This window comes from Triturus cristatus, chromosome 10 (genome assembly GCF_964204655.1).
Source record: "Triturus cristatus chromosome 10, aTriCri1.1, whole genome shotgun sequence".
NCBI lineage: Eukaryota > Metazoa > Chordata > Amphibia > Caudata > Salamandridae > Triturus > Triturus cristatus.
In genome coordinates this window covers 1,136,254,177-1,136,273,991 of record NC_140593.1, presented here as the reverse complement: position 1 = coordinate 1,136,273,991, position 19,815 = coordinate 1,136,254,177, and the positions used below count along the sequence as shown (strand labels likewise).

The 19,815-nt window shown below is 43.2% G+C and overlaps 1 protein-coding gene across 2 annotated transcripts in view; it reads right to left on the bottom strand.

Annotated features, from left to right (window-relative positions):
- GRID2IP (Grid2 interacting protein) overlaps positions 1-19,815 on the bottom strand; it is a 305,642-nt gene that overhangs the window by 8,999 nt on the left and 276,828 nt on the right. For both annotated transcript variants that reach the window (XM_085629441.1, XM_085629442.1), the window contains 3 exons: positions 17,362-17,491; positions 14,936-15,054; positions 332-496 (listed from right to left, as the gene is read on the bottom strand). In XM_085629441.1, coding sequence (XP_085485567.1) covers positions 332-496; positions 14,936-15,054; positions 17,362-17,491 — 414 coding nt within the window. The remainder of the gene's footprint in view (positions 1-331; positions 497-14,935; positions 15,055-17,361; positions 17,492-19,815) is intronic.

Below are 19,815 nucleotides of genomic sequence, written 5' to 3'. Positions count from 1 at the left end.
GCATGTTAGCATCACAGTCATGCTTGACAATCACAGCACTTAACTGTAACATTCAAGGCAGAGGGACACATGCATCCTGAGCATCTCGGGTAGTCTTACAGAGGTGTAGGTTACGGCTACATTATACATTGCCCCCCTCCCCTCCCCCAGTTATCTACCTTCTCCTGCAGGTCTAATCTGGGGCACTCGGTGCAACGGAACCTATATCTATGGCTTGGTAAACAGTCACAGTTTTCCTCTGACTCCTGGAGGTGCCCATCCACTGACACAATGATTCTGGAACATGGAAAAATACCACCCTCCGTGCTCTCCCAACTAATGTTCATCTTACCTCAAACTTATTCTTGAATTCGGCAAAAATACCAAAAAAGGTTTCAGTTGTGGTGACTTTTGGGTCTTCACCAAAGAATGATGAGACTTTACTGAACTCCTCCATGGATTTCTGTTGAAGTGAGTCCAGCGCCTGGATGCTCGGATAAGCATTCTCCAGGAAAGACTGAGTACCAAAGGTTAAGGAAAGTGTGGAATACCGTGAACTGTATAATCAGTATGTACAGCTTCTAGGATAGTGAAAGGGTGGAGGTAAGCGGATCCACCTCTGTTCACTCCACTAATGAAGATGGTTCATCATGTTAGGTGTGTACATTTGCATACAGTATGTTACACTATGTAGACTGGTTTGGTGTGACTTCTGTGGCGAACTATGCCATTGGTTGCGGTGAGTGTGTTACATATCAGTTCATCACTAACCTTTTACATTTCCACCTGTATCTTCATGGGACATAAAAGTCATGCAATAAACCGTGGCAGCAACCACTTTCTACTTTTTACAATGTCACTGTGTGCCAAGCAGCATTACAACCGGGGTAAAGGTACAGGACCTCCACGGGTCTTCCTTGAAGCCATATAAGGAAGAGACTTGTAAAGCTTTACATAGATGAGGGGGATGATCAAATCCATGGGGACATTGTCACCTGCTGGGATATGGCTGTGTTATGCATAGGAAGACATCTGCGATTGATCTGCTCCGTATGAGCTCTTAAAATGAAGCCAAATTTGTGATACATCACAGAGGCCATACCTCCAGCAGTTCAATGGGCAATGTCTACGTCTTCCCTGCACAGTAACAGAGAGTAAGGTGGAGTTTGGTAAATGTAAGGGTGGAAAGAGGATACACAGCATGGCTGGAGGGGGGGATTCTGAAGGAACTAAGGGTGAAAGTGCAGTGAGGTAAAGAGATGCACACACAAGGAGGGAGTGGAAGCAGTGCTCAATTTGTGCCCATGGTTGCAGGTGATGGGCACCAGCTATCAGTTATGGAGAACAAAACACATTTTTCATCATAAGATTTTTACCCAGATGGTGAGCGAAACACACAAAAGGAAGCAAGAAGGAGGAAGAAGAAGGACAGAAAAACTGTAAGAAAGGGGGAAAGCAGAAATGAAAATGAACTTGGAGAAATTAGAAAAGAAACAGGAAGTGTAGGATGGTGTTAGAGAGAGGCATGGGGTGGAATTAGGACCAGTCAGTCTTAGTATTGGGCAACCCTGGCATTCAGCAGCCTTAGTGGTGGGCTCCTAAAGAAAACTTTGGGTGCATGCATCTAACGTTTTACAAATTAATCACTGGGAAGAAGCACAAGACAGGAAGGGGGTGGGTACAGAAATAAAGCCTGGGGGAGTTCTACAGGAGCACAAAGAGGTCACTTCAGGAAGGTCTATGCCCATCCTGAGGGATACCTAAGATGGCTAGGACTGAGCAAGCCATACCAAATCAGATTCATCTAACTGACAGGCATTGTAATGCTACTGCCCGTTCACCAAAAAAACACATTATTAAAGATGTCAGTACAAATAGGAAAGCTGGCAAGGGTTTAAAGGGATATAGACTGCTGTTGGCAAGGAAGGCAGCTTGCTGTTGGGAACAGAGACACGCTGCTGTCGGTCAAAAAGATAATCTGCACTTGACATCAATGGCCACTGATGTTGGCATGGAGAAGGGGACTGTGTTAGAGTGATTGCAGGCAATGGAAAAATGGACTGTGTCATGTTGGCAAAGATAGACGATCAGAAGTCAGGTTCGCATGGCACTAAGAAACAGGTTCAGGGACAAGTTTGTCTTCAAACAGAGTGTTGGGGAAAAATCCCTCTGCATTGCATAGGACCACTGTGCCACCCAGCCCAGTTTCCTTTTCGGACCTACTCAACAATCTGGAAGTCTGCTTGGAGATCATCCACTTTTTATCAAGAAACGTTTGATAGTAAAGTCTAGCAGTGCTTAAAGAAGATACAACATAATTATTCTGAGCCCCCAACCAGAGAGGCGAGTGCACACATGGCAGATGGTGGCAGCAGACAGGGTCGGACTGGGACAGAAAATAGGCCCAGGCACCAAAATAAAAGTGGTCCTCATTAGTCAATCTGATACCTAAAAATATAGGCTTGTGCGTGTAGCCAGGTCTCCATGGCTGTCCATTTTGGATGCCATATGCAAGATGCACAAGATGGTGTTTTCTTTGCAGACTTGTCAACTTGATAGCCAGGCTAAATTAACTATAGCTCGCGCCTTCCCCATGCACTGCTTATACCCTATCATATTACATCACATTACATTACACCAGCACCCTGCTCGACAACCTCGCCAATCTTGGACTCAAGCAGCTGGTATCCACCCCCACCCACCTCGCCGGACACACACTCGACGCAGTCTTCTCATCCAGCACAGACATCGCCTTCAGCCACGCCACAGAGCTTCAGTGGACGGACCACAGCTGTGTCCACTTCACCTTCAAAAGAACGACGACCCACCACCGCCAGCAACAGGTTGCCCGCAGAAGCTGGAACAAGATCACAGCCGACCAGCTCGTCACCTCCCTGAGCCAACACCCTCCTGCCAGCTCAGCGAACCCCAGCCAGGCCGCCGACAACCTCACGAAGTGGATCAGCAACTGCGCGGACGAACTCGCCCCACTGAGGACCCCGCCCAGCAGACCCGGCAGCAAGAAAGCCCCATGGTTCACCGACGAACTCAAGAGCTCCAAGAAGAACTGCCGAACCCTCGAGAAAGTCTGGAGAAGGGAACCAACACCGGACAACATGACCACCTTCAAGCTGGCCACCCGGAAGCACCACCAGCTGATCCGCGCCGCCAAGAAAACCGCATTCAAGGACAGGCTAGACAACAACGCACACAACTGCAAGGAACTCTTCAACATCGTGAAAGAGCTATCCAACCCCAGCGCAGGAAACAACGACATCACCCCATCGCAAGACCTCTGCAACTCCTCCGCCTCATACTTCCACAACAAGATCGCAGACATACACAACAGCTTCAGCACCCAACCAACGCACACCACGACCGAACCACCGCCCCCCACCACCACCCTCCGCACCTGGACCCCGATCAGCACCGAAGACACCATCCGCATGATGAACACCGTCCACTCCGGATCTCCGACCGACCCTTGCCCTCACCACGTCTTCAACAAGGCCGACGCTGTCATCGCACCCCACCTACGGGACATTATCAACACCTCCTTCGACACCGCCACCTTCCCTGAGAGCTGGAAGCACGCCGAACTCAGCGCTCTACTCAAGAAACCCACAGCGGACCCCACCGAACTCAAGAATTACCGCCCCATCTCGCTCCTCCCGTTTCCAGCCAAAGTCATCGAGAAGACCGTCAACAAGCAGCTGGCCGCCTTCCTTGAGACGAATGGATCCCTCGACCCCTCACAGTCTGGCTTCCGAGCCAACCACAGCACCGAGACCGCCCTCATCGCTGCCACCGACGACATCCGAGCCCTGATGGACAACGGAGACACAGCGGCCCTCATCCTCCTAGACCTCTCCGCGGCATTCGACACTGTCTGCCACCGCACCCTAGTACAGCGCCTCAGCTACGTCGGAATCCAGGAGAAGGCACTGGAATGGATCATCTCCTTCCTCGACGGAAGAACACAGAGAGTCCGCCTACCACCGTACAAGTCAAAAGCCTCCGAAGTCATCTGCGGCGTCCCTCAAGGATCCTCCCTGAGCCCCACCCTCTTCAACGTCTACATGAGCCCCCTCGCGGCCATCGCACGCAAACACAACCTCAACATAATATCCTACGCCGACGACACCCAGCTGATCCTCTCCCTGACCAACGACCCCGCCGCCGCCAGAGCCAATCTGCACAAAGGGATGAAAGATGTAGCCGAGTGGATGACGACCAGCCGCCTGAAGCTGAACTCAGACAAGACGGAGGTCCTCATCCTGGGCTCCTCGCCCTCCGCCTGGGACGACTCCTGGTGGCCTCCCGCCCTGGGCTCCGCACCCAAACCAACAGACCACGCGCGCAACCTGGGCTTCATCCTGGACTCCTCCCTCTCCATGACCAGGCAAGTCAACGCCGTATCCTCGGCGTGCTTCAACATCCTACGCATGCTACGGAAGATCTTCTGGTGGATCCCCACCGAGACCAGGAAGACCGTCACCCAGGCCCTCGTCACCAGTCGACTGGACTACGGCAACGCCCTCTACGCCGGTACCACCGCCAAGCTCCAGAAGAGACTCCAGCGGATCCAGAACGCCTCAGCCAGACTCATCCTCGACATCCCACGAACCAGCCACATCTCCGGACATCTGAGAGACCTGCATTGGCTCCCCGTCAACAAAAGGATCACCTTCCGCCTCCTCACCCACGCACACAAAGCCCTACACGACCAAGGCCCGAGCTACCTCAACAACCGAATCAACTTCTACGCTCCCAAACGCCACCTCCGATCAGCCAACCACGCCCTCGCCGCCGTCCCCCGCATCCGAAGAGCAACAACAGGAGGAAGGTCCTTCTCCTACCTGGCCGCCAAGACCTGGAACTCCCTCCCGACCGACCTGCGCCTGACCCAAGACCACCTCTCCTTCAGGAAGAAGCTGAAGACCTGGCTGTTCGAGCAGTAACGGCACCCCCCCTCCCCCCAGCGCCTTGAGACCCTACGGGTGAGTAGTGCGCTCTATAAATGTCTTGATTGATTGATTGATTGATTGACTTATAGCATATTAAATGATAGCATTCATAACAACACTCATGACATCTCAAGTTATATAATTTACGACGAGTGTGCATGGTAGAGGGCTGAGTTATAGTTAATTTAGTCAGGCAAACAAGTTGACAATACTGTAGGGAGAGATGCAAGTTATAGTAAGTTTCGAGAAATAATAAATTACGTTTCCCTAACTAGAACTTATCTTAAACCTTTGTTTTTTTTCATTGAATTTGTGTGGTTTATTTTTGACAAACTTAGATACATTTTTTTTTTCTTAAAGGCTCTTTTAAAGCCACCCAATATTATGTCTAAGTTTAATTTTGTCATATATATTTTTTTTTAATTTAATAAGAACTGCAATACTTTCTAGGCACTTTTGTGAAAGTATGGCGGTACACCGTAAACTTTTAAAAAAATATATAAATCAATTAAAATATTTTCCCCAGGCTCTAGCAGAGGTTACTAAACTGTCTAATTTCTTCCTATACATTACAAAAACATTAATAAGCTATATTTATGTTAAAATACAGAACAAAGACAAAGAGTGGTCCAAACAAATGGCTGATTTTTTTTATTTTGCCAGAGCTTTCATTAACCAATAATATTGTGTTTTGTGATCGCCATGTACTGCAGTATGCCGCAAAGTTACAGCAATATACCACAGCCCGATATATCACTACCTTTTTGTCCCTTATCACTTAAAGACAACTAAACAATTTCAGATCGGATGCAAAAAAGACTGTTTCCCCACCACAATCTATATTCCTACCAAATTTCATGTAAATCCATTCAACCATTTTGAAGCCACTAAAAAGTCTACGAAAAAGGCATTGGTGTAAATATGTTTTTTGGGTATCCCTCCTTTTTTCTTTGCACCCCCTTAAGTAATCACCACAAAACTTTGCATCATCAGCCAATGTAGAAAAAAGAATAGGTCTGCAAATTTTCTTGGAGATTTATCAAACGGTGGCAAAGTTGTTAGCAAGTAAAAATCTGTAATATATGTGTGGGTGTGTTTGGGTATGAAATATGAAACAAACAAAGGTTGGCGTGATGCTATTGTTAGGTGCTAAAAAAAGATATAAACTAATATTTGCAGCAGTGATACTCAAAGTACGACTTTGGGCCACTTGCGGCCCTCATGATCTTTACATGCAGCCCCCTGGTCAATAGCAGCACTGGGCTGCTGTTTTCTTGACTCAGCACTAACATTGAGAAATATCTTAAATAAATGGCCAAGCAAAATGGAAAAAATATATTTCATTAACATGCAGAAGTGTTTCATCTTAGAACATCAGATTATATCAGTGTATTGAGAATAAGGCTCCCTGATTTCCGTTTTTACTGATTTTTACAGATAAATACAGACAGAAACTATTTATTTTCTTGTCTGTATTTATTAGGTCTCGCCTGACCCAGCGCATGCGCTGGTCTGGCAAGACTTATTGAGAGGGCTCCAAAAAGTGCTACCAGGCCAGCCTGGAGCTACAGTGCATGTGCGCAGGCGCGCGTGCCGCTCTTTACCGCGATCACTTTCACTTTCGCGGCCGCTTGGCATAGCCAATAGGCCTCGCTTTTGGGACCTTATAAGTATTTAGTTATGCAACTGTTGCATGGCTAAACACTTATAAGGTCCCAAAGGCGAGACCTATTGGCTATGCCAATGCTTGTTTTTAAATGTGGATAAAAACGGAAATTGGGTGCTTTTTGAGTGATCCTAAATACACTTTGCCATGACTGCCATGTCAATAACTGTGTGGATTGATAGGCAAGGGGTGTCAAAAAAAGGAATTTTAGTAAAGAGGCTTAAACAGCATTAGATATGCACAAGGCTGATACTGAAATGTGCATATATTTATGCATGTGCATTGATTTATCTTCTGCGGGTGTTCATATCACTGAAACCTGGCAGGCATTCAAGCATTACTGCATAGTTACTGGTAAAATAAATGTGGAAATATACCCGTTTCAGTTGAACTTTTTTCACAAAACCCGTAATAAATATGGATAAATACAGATAAAGTTGCCAAAAAATAAATATGGATAAATACAGACGGAAATGTCAAAAAAATAAATACCATAAAACCGGGAGCCCTAATTGAGAAGTATGGTTTTTTTTAAGTGATAGTTTCCAAATATGAATTTAGAAACATTCATGCTTCCCTCCCACCCTGGCAACAATGTGAATAGTGAACAAAGAGGCAAGCTAGTTGTTATGTGCACCCTATGAGAAACCTGGGGTGCTATTATACATGGACAAAAAATTAGTTTGTTAAATAAGTCACAAGAGCATTTTTTTGTGAGGCATGTTTCCTGAAGTCATATATTTCAGGTTCCTTTTATATGTGATAACGAAGAAAAAGTAGACAAAGTCAAATCAAACAGTTGGCCAAAGATCACATAATTTGATCAAGTGGGGAAGTCGAGATTGATCCCAAATTTTCAGGATTCACAATATGCAATTCAGTCTTTGGATGTACATGCTCCGCTATCCCCATGCACACCTTACACCCCGCCGGACTGCCACCCTGCTGGCATCAATGTGGCCCTCGGTCACACCACAAATTACATTTTTTTGCCTCCTGGAAAATATTTGCGAGCACCCATGGTTTATAGGATGTATCAAAATGAGTTTATGATGTCATCAATTATGTCATTTGACTTGATGAATGATGCAATATGTAAGGGCATAAGGGTTGCTAGGCGAGTTCACAAAATATAGTTCGCTCAGTAGACTTTCAGTGGTAAATTTCAGAAGTTTTTTTAGTTTTTAAACATTAATTTTTACCTTATTTCAACACTTAACTATAATGTCCTGTTACCTTTGTTTTTTTTTCAGAGAATTTCTAGGGTGTTTCAAATGTAAGCTAAGGGAAGGGCATGATTTCTAGTTTATTTAGGGCACAAGTTATAGTTACTTGAGATGACTATAACTGGTAAATTTCAGTGTTTTTCTTTTTAAACGTTATATTTTAACTGACATTTTCACCTATTTAGAACATCCCTTTAACCTTTACTTTTTTTGTAAATTAAAAAAAAAATGTTTAATATAAAGTAATATATTACTACAATTCATAACTATAAAGTCACTTTAACCTTTGTTTTTTCAAAGAATTTCTATTTTTTTTAATGTGCATTAATATGTCCATTTCCATGTGTGGGGTTGGGCAGCCAAATTTCTGCTGAGTATGGCCTTTGGCTGTGGGTGGCATTGGGTTGGGCACCTTCACCCAATCCCCATTGTCATGCACAGCTGACTATGTGATATAACATAAAGTGTGTCATTATAAGTAAGACAGACTGACTGAATTTGTGAATGACCTACTGAGTTTGTCAAACGGTCCGAACACCAAAATATAAAACGCGGGCCTATTGCCTTTATCAAAGGATCAGCACATCAACATGTATAAAGCAGACTAATTGTCTTTGTCAAAAAGTCACAAATAAAAATAATCAAACGTATATTTCATAAAATAATACATTGTAATGTTAAATAAAAGTTATTGTCCCAATTTAAATTTTTTAAAGATGTTTTTTTTTTTTTAAAGTATTAAACATGCTTTTCAATCTTTAAAAAACAAATTCAGGCCAACAATTGCAGCTATAGAACCAACCACCAAAGTTCCCTGTACTCCAGCTGAAGAGCATACAGCTCCAGCTCAGAGTGCTTTAAAAAATATGGCACGCCCTCCTGGGGTCATGGATTCAAGGACCTAGGAAACTTACTTTTATTTTTATTTTTAAATGTTGCTGTGGGGCTGCTGCACTCTCCGCAGCCCTCCACAACATGATAAAAATGCCTGGTGATGTCCCTGCCCCTTCTTGGGGCATCATCAGGACAAAATTTAATTAAACTATAAAGCCATTAAAGGGCATTCTGGAGCACTCCTTGCTGGAGCAGTGAATACTAAATGAGCTGCTCCTGCCACTGATTTATTGGTGTATTTTTGTGTTTTTATGTCTGGGTGTGCCAGTCCCACCTGGGGCACCCACACTTTAAATTAACTTTGGGGCCCCCAGGGCCCCTACCAGATCCCCGGCCAGCAGTGCTGTGGGAGCTGGCCTTTATTTTTATATGGGCACACTGGTGGCCACTTGGGGCACCCACAATATAATGAATTGCAGGGGGCTATGGGATGCCCAAGGCCCCCACAGTCTCTGCCCGCCCACCAGCAATCACCCATAGTAGGTGCTGGTGGGAGCCAGCATTTTTTTTTTGTGTTTACCCACCCAGGGCACCCACAACTTAATGAATCAGTGAAGGGGCACAAAGGAGCCCCAAGGCTCCCGCAGCTAATGCCGACTCCTGGGCCTTTATTTTTTCATGTGTCCCAGTGTGCACGTAGGGCACCCAGAACATAATGAATCATTAAGGGCTGCACAGGGGAAGCTCAAGGCCCCTGCAGCCCCCACTGGCTTTCCTGCCAACACACATACTGGGTGGGAGTGATCTCCATCTGTTTACTCCCATCTGGGTGGGAGCTGATCCCACCCAGACAGGTGAAAAGCTGTGTTCCCTGCCTGGGAAAGTGCAGGCAGAGAATTACATGTATATTCTCTGCTCGCATCATGGCTGCGGTCCGCATTGGGTGCTGCAGGGGAGCCCTCGTGGCCCCAGCTGGCTCCCCATGTGCTGGGGGAGCCGGCATTGCTCCTATCCACAGGGAGCAGCTATTTAAGCTGCTCTTTCCAAGTGGGAGCAATATCTTCTGCTGCGGGCAGGAAAACAGAATACAAGTCTGCTGGAGCATTTTTAAAGCTCCCGCCCGCTGGGAGTAGACTATGTGTTTCGTCCCGTTTGGCGGGAGATTCGAAAATGCTCCCACCAGACAGCAGCAGACACAAGTCCCTTCCTAAGCTGGTGTGGGCAGGGAAATCACTTTGTCCAAGAGGTGGGCTCCATGGGACACAGCAAGTCAGCTGGCCCATGGGGATTGAGACCCCAGGACCTTTAAAGACTGAGGAATTGGGCCACTTGGCTTCCCTACCTTTTTTAAAAAATTGACGACCCTAGGGAATGAGGTCCCCAGGGCTGAATATGGCTTGGGAAGGGGGGCCACGTGCCCCCTCCCTATATTTATAAATTTAAGCAGTGGACGTTGAAGTTCTCGGGTCTGAAGAAGTTAATGTATGTGGGCCGTGCTCCCCGTCTGTTAATTAAACAATGCAACCCCCTGACGCCATTTTGTGTATTTTTTTGCCGCAATCCCATAGGACTCCTGCAAAATTACAGGTTTGTTTTACATTTTGGGACCCACCCCCTCACGGGGTTGGGGGGGGCGGGGTATCCCTAAACTGCCCCCATGTATGAATTTTTTTCAAAGTTCAGGACAGGGGACTAAGTCCTCGAGTCCTGTTATGGCATCCAGCAACATTTTTCTCATGTTGCTGGCAGCCAATCAGAGCGAACGCTCCCACAGAAGTGAGATTGCCCAAGGGAAAAAAAAGCTTCATGGGCCAATCAGAATGCTCTTTTTTTAAATTTGGTTCGTAAGACTCACGAGAGTCCCTTGAAACCAACTATGCAGATATAAAAATATTTTGTACATTAATTTCTCAAAATCTATAGAACAAATCTACATGATATCACAAAAAGCACAATCTGCGGACCAAGATATATCTTCCTGCCAAATTTGGTGTCATTCTGTTCAGCACTTTTTACTGTAGCCCTGCCTCAAGAAGTCTATTAAAAATCCATGGTGATTTTGCGTTTTGGCACCCCACTTTTTTCTCAGCTCCCGCTTGACAGATCACCCCGAAACTTTTCATGCACAAACTAGGCGACTATTCAAATACAGAAGAGGGTCCCTGAAAAAACGTACATATGTATGGAGAAGAATCCAGGGAAGGATACTAACATCAAAAACAAACATAAACTTCTCCAATTCGATCAATACAGAGCCAATACATTTACAATATTAATGAAGCATAAGTCAGACCAGTTCAATTTTGTGAGCTCCACATAAGTACAGAACATACATAAACAAAACAAAAGACATAACTACATTACATGTTTGAAAGAACAGTTATATCCAATCATACTCTACAGAAAACAAACATGTCAAAACATTAAACATAACTTTTGAGATTGGAACGCGATTCTGCATCCTGAAAGATTTCTTCGCATTTTATGAGCTTTACTGGGTCATGCTTTGAACTATGAGAACAAGGGCTCTACTACATCACCATGGTTACCTCTTTTGATTTTTGATTCATTGTAGTGCCCTCGGTCTCCCTTGGGACTGCATATGATGACGCCTTTATAATTCTGTATTTTTGATGGGAAACCTATTATTCCAGTTCTAATCCTGAGCTTGGTTCTGTTTTTCATACCCTCCATAGATTGGTGATAATGATTATATAATAGATCTATGCAGACCAGTATTTGAAATCTTTTGTGAGCCCCCTCTATTTCCCTAATAAATTCAGAACGGATGGCAGTTGCCACTTATCACTCAACACAGACAGCGCCCTGATGAGGGTTGCAATATCGTCTTCAATCAGTTTCTAACTTCCGAAACGTGCGTCGGCGTAATTCTGTGTATATATATTCTGCTTCACAAATTTTTAAAAAGGATATAAGAAGTTTCAAAGCTGTATGATAATTTGAATCACAATATGGAACAATTATCATGATTTATTTATGTTTAATGTTTTGACATGTTTGTTTTTTTGTATAGTATGATTGGATATAACTGTTCTTTCAAACACGTAATGTAGTTATGTCTTTTGTTTTGTTTATGTATGTTCTGTACTTATGTGGAGCATTCAAAATCTATGCGTATATATACATATAATATATATATGTAATATATTTATATAATTGTGCTAAAAAATCTTTTCTAACATAAAATGCAAATATGTATATTGATGAAAAATAAACTGTGTATATATATATATATATATATATATATATATATATATATATATATATTTAATTTTGCTAAAAATCTTTTCTAACATAAAAAACAAATTTTTATATTGATGAAAAATAAACTAGTTTATGATTGATTTTGCTGTTAACAAACTAGGCAACAAATCATTTTTTCGGAACGTTTCATGGAGATTTGTCAAACAGTGCAAAAGTTATTAGCAACACAAAAAATGCATATATATATATATATATATATATATATATATATATATATATATATAGATTGATAGATAGATAGATAGATAGATAGATAGATAGATCTATATTATTTGTCTACCAAATGTTTACTGTTTTAAAGTTATGAGGCTGTTAAGTGACTGAGAAGATGGGTAGGATGAGGAACATATATGGAAAGTGGATGCTGTACTTATGCAGAACTCTTTGCGGGGCTTAATTTGAGCCAGTGGTTTTCAGTGATCGGTACTGGCATTTAATTGTCAACACTGAAACTTATGACACTCTGCCACATGGGGGCACCGATTGACTAATCTAGAGAAGTGCACTGCAACAGATTCAATAATTCAATATTTCTTAAAAATGACTAATACCTGCCTCTGAAGCCATTCTTATAGGTTTGGAGACTGGAATGGTGTGATGTGTCACACTTGGGGGAGTACGGCGGTTAGTCGTTGTGTTGGTACTGATATTGGCAACGCTGGGAGTTGCAATGGGGGGTGCAAGCTGTAGTGGCCTTCTGACAAGGGCAACAGCACTTATTCTTTCACAAATTAAGTGCTGCCTGTTTATCTTTAAATATGTTTAGCCCCTAAAAAATAATGTATGCCTCAAATTACTCTCCTGACATTTATAACCCTTTGGCTTCATTCATTTGGTTTCATGCCTACATTAACATCTCAATACTCACTTAGTGCAGCCTGCTTTGCAAGAAATGCTTTAAATTTGACAGCTCCTATTCCCACAAAATGGCATGCATTCTGGAGTGCCTCACTTTTGTCTTTAATACAACTGTTAGCTCTTTTGTTGTTTATTGGAACACAATGGGAAGCTGCTTCTAAAAAACCTGGGGCCTGTTTCTCAAATTGCACTTTGTGTTACATTTGTAATGCTACAAATTGTATGATAAAACGTACTACAAAGTGTACATTTTGCCAGTACTTATGTGGGTGGAGTTCTCGGCCCCAACTGCAGAGTCTCCCCACATGTAAATATAGATTTTAATTTTAAATGTGGGACGGACACATGGAAGTGGGTGCAAAGAGAGACTAACTTACTACTAAAGGGATGGGAATAGGGAGGAGCAAGAGGGGTTTAACCACTTCGGTGCTCATGACGTAATGGTTCTGTCATGAGCATCAGTGCTCGTGTGCTCATGACGGAACCATTCTGTCATGAGCACACGCGCACTAAATCCCTCGTTGTTTACAGCAGAGGGATTTAACCAAATTTACACATTTCTGAGATCTAAACACCTGGGGGAGTCCAGGGAGACGTGACTTGTGTGGATGCCCCAACATTTTCCTACCTAAAATCCCCTGCAAACCTCAAATTTAGCTGAACAAAAATCACATTTTCATCACATTTCTGTGTGGGAAGGTTGTGGGACCAGTGGCCCAGTGTTCCCCCCGGGACTCCCGATAAAAATAATACCTCACTTGTGTGGGTGGGCTAAGTACCCATGGCAGGAAAGGGCCCAAAACGTATTGTGATGACATCAAAATCATCTATCACAGAGCAACTTGGTTTTGCAAGGGAGCACCTGCGTTTTTGGTCTCGGGCTCGGCGACTATCTAGGGAAACCTACCAAACCCAGACATTACTGAAAACTAGATATACACAAATGGGGCCGCTCCTATCAGAATGACCTAGAAAACAACTGAGTAGTTTTATAGGACTGTGGACATCTCACTAAAAATTACGGACTGGCCTCACACACCACCTGGTGTCATGCTTCATCATCAGCCAGTCCTCGCCCTCTAAAAACTTGGTTTGAGAGAGGGCGGGCCTACACCTGACGACAGGGATGCACTTCTAACTAAGTGGGGCCCAAAGTGAATAAGTGAAATTAAAAGCCATTATAGTAACCTCATTCTCTATTTAATGGTTAAGGAAACTATATGGTTTATAAAAACAAGTGTACAGCGCAATTGGGAAAAATTATTATCCCCTCGCCGTGTAGTCATTGGTCTGAAAGTGGGTCGATATGTTTCTGCCTAATGTCAACAGAGGTACTCGGCATTCATCAGGACCTTAGTTTATTACCAAGAACCAGGCTCCACTCTTACCAAAATATTGGTTAAATGGAATCAGCGGTGGAGAGACCATGGTCACTCTCTGCTGTGTGTATATGGGTCAGAAAAGTACCCTACAGCCTAAACTCCATATACTCCATGGGAGGGGGAGTAAAGGAGAACCCCTGTAGTCAAACTTTCATCAAGGTGCGTTCTCCACGGGATCACCTAGCTGTGTACCGCACTCCTCCCCGGTACTGAAAACTAGACTCCCGGGGGAGTCCAGGGAGGTGTGACTTGCATGGATCCCCCAACGTTTTCCAACCTAGAACCCCCTGCAAACCTCAAATTGACCTAAAATGTGAGGAAAATGTTATTTTTGCAGCTAAATTTGAGGTTTGCAGGTGATTCTAGGTATTTATTGTTTGCATAAAATGGCAAATTAGTTTTGGCATAGAAGCACACAGTTGTGTTGGCACTACAAAGCAGGCATGCTGGATCGTACAACAGGAGAGGGTGACGGAGAGTCTGACCAAGAGGGACACAACATTATTGAAGCATAATTTCAGATTGATGTTGTTGCAAAGATTCTTGTTTGGAAAAAATGTGTGTACTGACATATCAGGAAAGGCTGAATTTGGGCAGAGGCTAAATTGTCCCGGCACAGGGGGCAGTCTCTGGTGCCAAATGGTTAGGTATGTTTTTACAAGGGGTACTTTTTGTGACCTCTTTCCCTGCTCAGCTCATTGTCTTTGTCACATGTAAGCACATTTCTGGGAAGGATACACTCATCACAATGGCGAACCTGTCCTTTGGGGTGGCAGGCGTGCTCTGGCAGCAGCTCCGGATGTCCTGCATCGTGCTGTGCAGCTCAATAAGGTCTGTTGTGAGCATCCTTTGATTAACTGTAGGAAGATAAAACCAAAAACGACTGTCAACACAAGGGGACCTTGGCATCGAACTTGATCTCATCCATTTCCTCATTGAGTATGTAACACCACCTAGCCCCTTAAACCTAGCCTAAGTAAACCTAGTATCAGTGCGAGATCTTGCAACATAACAAGAGATTGGACACATTCCAATTTTGCTCAAGTTAAAGTATGAGTAAAGATAACCCGGGTCAAGTGGAAATATAAAATAATGTAGGATGATTGCTCTGCACAGGTTCACACAATCTCAGACCTCTACCTTTCTGTATGCTTTACTCCTAGTGGTTTTTGTGTGATTCCTAGAGGATTCTGATGAGGTTCTTGAAGGAAGCAATGCACAGGAAAAGTCTCCCGAGGATAGTTTTATAGCTTTCTTTGATGAGTTCCTATAAGAATTCAGTGTGACCTACTACAGTAGTGGGATATTACAACAGCCAACAGGGAATTCCTTGCCAAACTATTACTATTGTCCAATAGGAAATTAATATAAATCTATTCTATGGGTTTTCCATGCGATTTTACTTTCTGTTACACAACACAACACAATAAATGATTTTGCACAGGTTTATTTTGAAATACAATCACTCTGGCTCTTATCTAGCTGAGACTACATTGGTGAAATATAACCACCTATTTGGAGCAGGAGGTAGAATCACTTTTAGAGAAATGCATCACCTTTTACATAAAGCAAACATCAAGCTACTTACCTTTGGCAAGGTTTCAGCCATTTGGATACTTCCTTTGCCTTCCCATAGGTTCCTCATCTTTGTAGTCTACCCAGTTTACAGACTGCAGTTACAATATTTCTACAGCAGTCTCTACAATGGGGTGCTAGGTAGGGCCAAACCTAGAAGTGATGTTTAAGGTCTATAAAGGCGCCACCCATGATTATGTTTTGTACTGCCCCTAATTTCTGCACCACAGAGAGAAAAGGATAAAAAGACATCTGACTTGCAATTTAATAAGTACAAAAAGTATTATCAAGTGATCAATCTCTTTCTGTGAAAGGGGGGATGATGAGGCACCTGTGGGACGATAAATTATCCAGTAGTAAAAGCACTACGAATGGTAAATACCTTGCACTGCTAATGGCTACAAAACATTCTGTTGAAATACCCATGTAAATGGGCTTTCGTATGACACCTGAATTCAATCAGCAATGTCTAGCAAATGTGTGCACTGAAGACCTGGTTGCTTTTCAACCTGCCTTCAATTGATGTTGCTAAGGATAAAGTCAACATAGTTGCTTTTCTGCTTGTGGAGTTGATCTGAGGCATGTATGGGGTTCTTTATGAGAGAAAGTGGAACAGAGTTTAATGAAGAGCCTGGACCACATTAAAATATTGTGTTTTGTTACTGATTTCACATTTGTTGCTCATACGAATCCGACAGAGTTGACCATCACATGTAAACGGTAAAATCAACTATATCCACATTTCCACAGGTTGTAATCTGTGTAAAAAAATCTATTTAACCTCTTTGATTGCTATGGGTAATTCAAAGGCGTTGTAGCCTTTGTGACCAATGAAAGAAGATTGATCATGTGATGATAACCCTGTAAGTTCTAGGACTATTTTTTCTTGAGAGATGTGACACTGACTAAAAAACAATTACTGAGGAAAATCCTCCCATAATTGGTGAAAAAATGTTAAACTTCAATGGGAACTTGCATCTGTGGTAAGCTGAAAATACAAACAGAAGTTGTGAATCGAGTGGACCTCTTTTTGTTCCGCAATGCCACTTCCAGGTGCATTCAGAAATGAGTGATGTTGCTGCAAACATTTTCCAGATCCATCCTGGAGTGTAGAAAAACTTCAAAGATAAGGAATCTCTGGGAAGAAGTGTTCATTAGATTTGCATGGTACTATCATCATGATTACCCTTAGCCCTGCTGTAAGAAAATGACATGTTACTTTGAAACGACATCAGCATTTAGTCCCAATCACTGTGATTGTTCCAAGACAGCCCCTGCTGCTCTTTGTACAGGGACATTGTAATGTTCGAAGACAATGACACAAGCCTTCTTGAGCAAAAGAACACTCTACTGTATCAGTTAAGCCTACACTTTCGTCCTCGGGTGCTGATGGCTACTTAGGCAGTTGTGAGGGTGTGGAAATATATACTTTGGCATTTGTTCTTAGAAAGCATTGACGCCTCTGTCAAAAGCCATCCTGCACTTAGGGAACACTTCAATAAATTCCTCTTGTTGCACACATTTCAACTTCAACACTTTACAACAGGTGATGCGGAGACTGTCAGGATCACTAGTAGACAGTTATTTACCTTTGGCAGCGAGGGGCACAGTCGGAAGATCCTTGGCAAAGCTCAGCAGTTCTGGAAAGTGTTGGCTCAGAGACATGGCGAGGATGTGAAGAAAGGTGGATTTCCCATCTGCTGTTTTCGTGGTGTTCAACTGTAAAATGGTAATGGGGAAGTCAGATGAGTTAACAGCTGGTTTGAGACAAGCGGATGGGCGCTGCCCACAACTCAAAGTAGCACAATTTGAGTATAGTACACCATTTACAGAATATGCCAGGCTCCAAGCATACAATCAGGAGAAAATCTTTCAAGAGACGGACAAAGGAAAAAGATGCACTACTAATTGTCTGAAATCAGAGAAAGCTAGGGTACAGAGCCTGTATCTGTATATCAGTCCTTGTCACAATCCATTTGTTAGTGAGAGTGTTTCTCTGTGACGGTGTCAGATTATTCAGTATACCGTCAAGACAGGAATTCACTCTGTCGCGGTCTTGTGCCATAGAGGTATATAAAAACCCACAGATCCATTCCCTGTTTGTGTCATTGGACTTTCTAAGGAAAGCTCATATGCAGCCAGGCCTCAGAGGTGCTGTGATAACATATGGGCCCATGGACTATAAGAAGTGGAGGAACTGTTTAATCAACAGCTGGACCTGGGGTTGTCAAGTGCAGCAGGGCCAATTATAAAGGGTGTGTTGGGCCAGGAGAAAATAGCAAGACAAGCATGAACTCAGAGTCTGGGAGGAACATATGAGTATCCTTTCCTTGTATAATCCGGGAGATCAGACTGATGGCTTGTCCCATCCCATCGACCGGAGCCTAAGAAGAAGTAGGAAGCCAGATAGCAGGGAAACATTGAGTGCAAGAAAACAAAATTAGATCTGTGTTCATTATTTCACTGAAGAGCCGTTTGACTGAATGACTGCATCAGAACTCTCTACTAGAAAAGGGAGAAGAGTGCAAAAAACTGAGGATTGTACACAAGAACTGCCGGAGAACAGCCAAGGACAACTGCCTTCTCATTAACGAAGCATTATGAGAGCATCCATGGAACATGAACAGAGCCACTATACAAGAGGCTCAAATACAAGAAGCGTGGGGCAATCCCCCTCCAGCAAGGGCAGAGATAAAAACTAAATAAATATACCTCCCTGGAGTAGAAACTGAAAAAACAAACCCCTTTAACATAGTAGTTAAACATGGAAAGATAGGAACCCCTTCTTTTATGTAATTAGAGAAGAAACAGCACTCCAATGCTGTGGCCGGAACTGAGACATACAATATACCCAATGCCGGGTGGCTCTTTCTCGACTGTCTAAAAGGATACAAGTTAACTTACTGCTAAAAACACCTTCACTAAATACTAACAATCCTGTCAATGTTGGACGAATGTCTTATATTCCTCTACGGCCACAATTCTAAAACAAACATTGGCAAACACAACAGGTCTTGCCTTTATAGTGTGAGTTCCGAGCTCTTGGCTTTGACGTTTGTCTGTAACGCATTGTGTGAAAAAAGTAAAACAAAAAAAAAATTCAAAATACTAAAGAAAAATGAAGCACTTATCTTATGATATCTCAAAACCTTTTCACTCAGGAAACTGAACAGAATATTAAAAATAATAAGGAAACATCAAAAGGTAAAAGGGAACACCTCCCAAGGCTTAATTTACTCTCCACAGGATTTAACCATTTGGTCCTCTGCACTAGCCCGGGGTAGATTTATTGACCTCCAGAAGTATTATGCCAAGAAGACCTTCTGCTAGCTGAGTGAGTGCAGCAGATGGATCTTACCCCAGAGCCACAAAAGCCTCTGGGCCAGATGTACGTAGGAACCGTTTTGCGATTCCCTAATTGCGAATCCTTGTGATTCACAATTAGGAAATCGCAAAACGGCATGTATGAAAGTGTGTTGAACACTTTCTGCGATCCCTAGGGGTCGCAAATTACCTACCTCATGAATATTAATGAGGTAGGGCGCAATTTGCGACCTCCTAGGAATCACTAAATATCACAGGGATGGTGGCCTGCTGGACTCAACAGACTACCTAGTCCGTGATTGCCTTCAAATAAAGCAGCATTTTTTTTAAATGCAGCCCATTGTCCTCAAAGGAAAACGAGCTGCATTTAAAAAACAAAAATTTAAAGTTTTCTTTTCATCTTGTAAGAGCAGGCAGTGGTCCGTGGGACCACTGCCTGCTCTAAAAAAACATTTTTGCTGCCATTCCCAAAGGGTAAGGGGTCCTTTAGGGACCCCTTTGATTTTGCAAATGGGTTACCACCTACTTGAAGTAGGGTGTAAAATGCAAACATTTTGCAACTGCATTCACGGTCACAAGACATTCATACATACCATTAGGATTCGCTTTTTGTAAGGGATGCCCTACACATACCTCTTCCAAATTGCGATTCTCAAACCCATTTTGCGATTCGGTAACAGGTTACTGAATCGCAAAATAGGGTTTGATACATGAGAAAA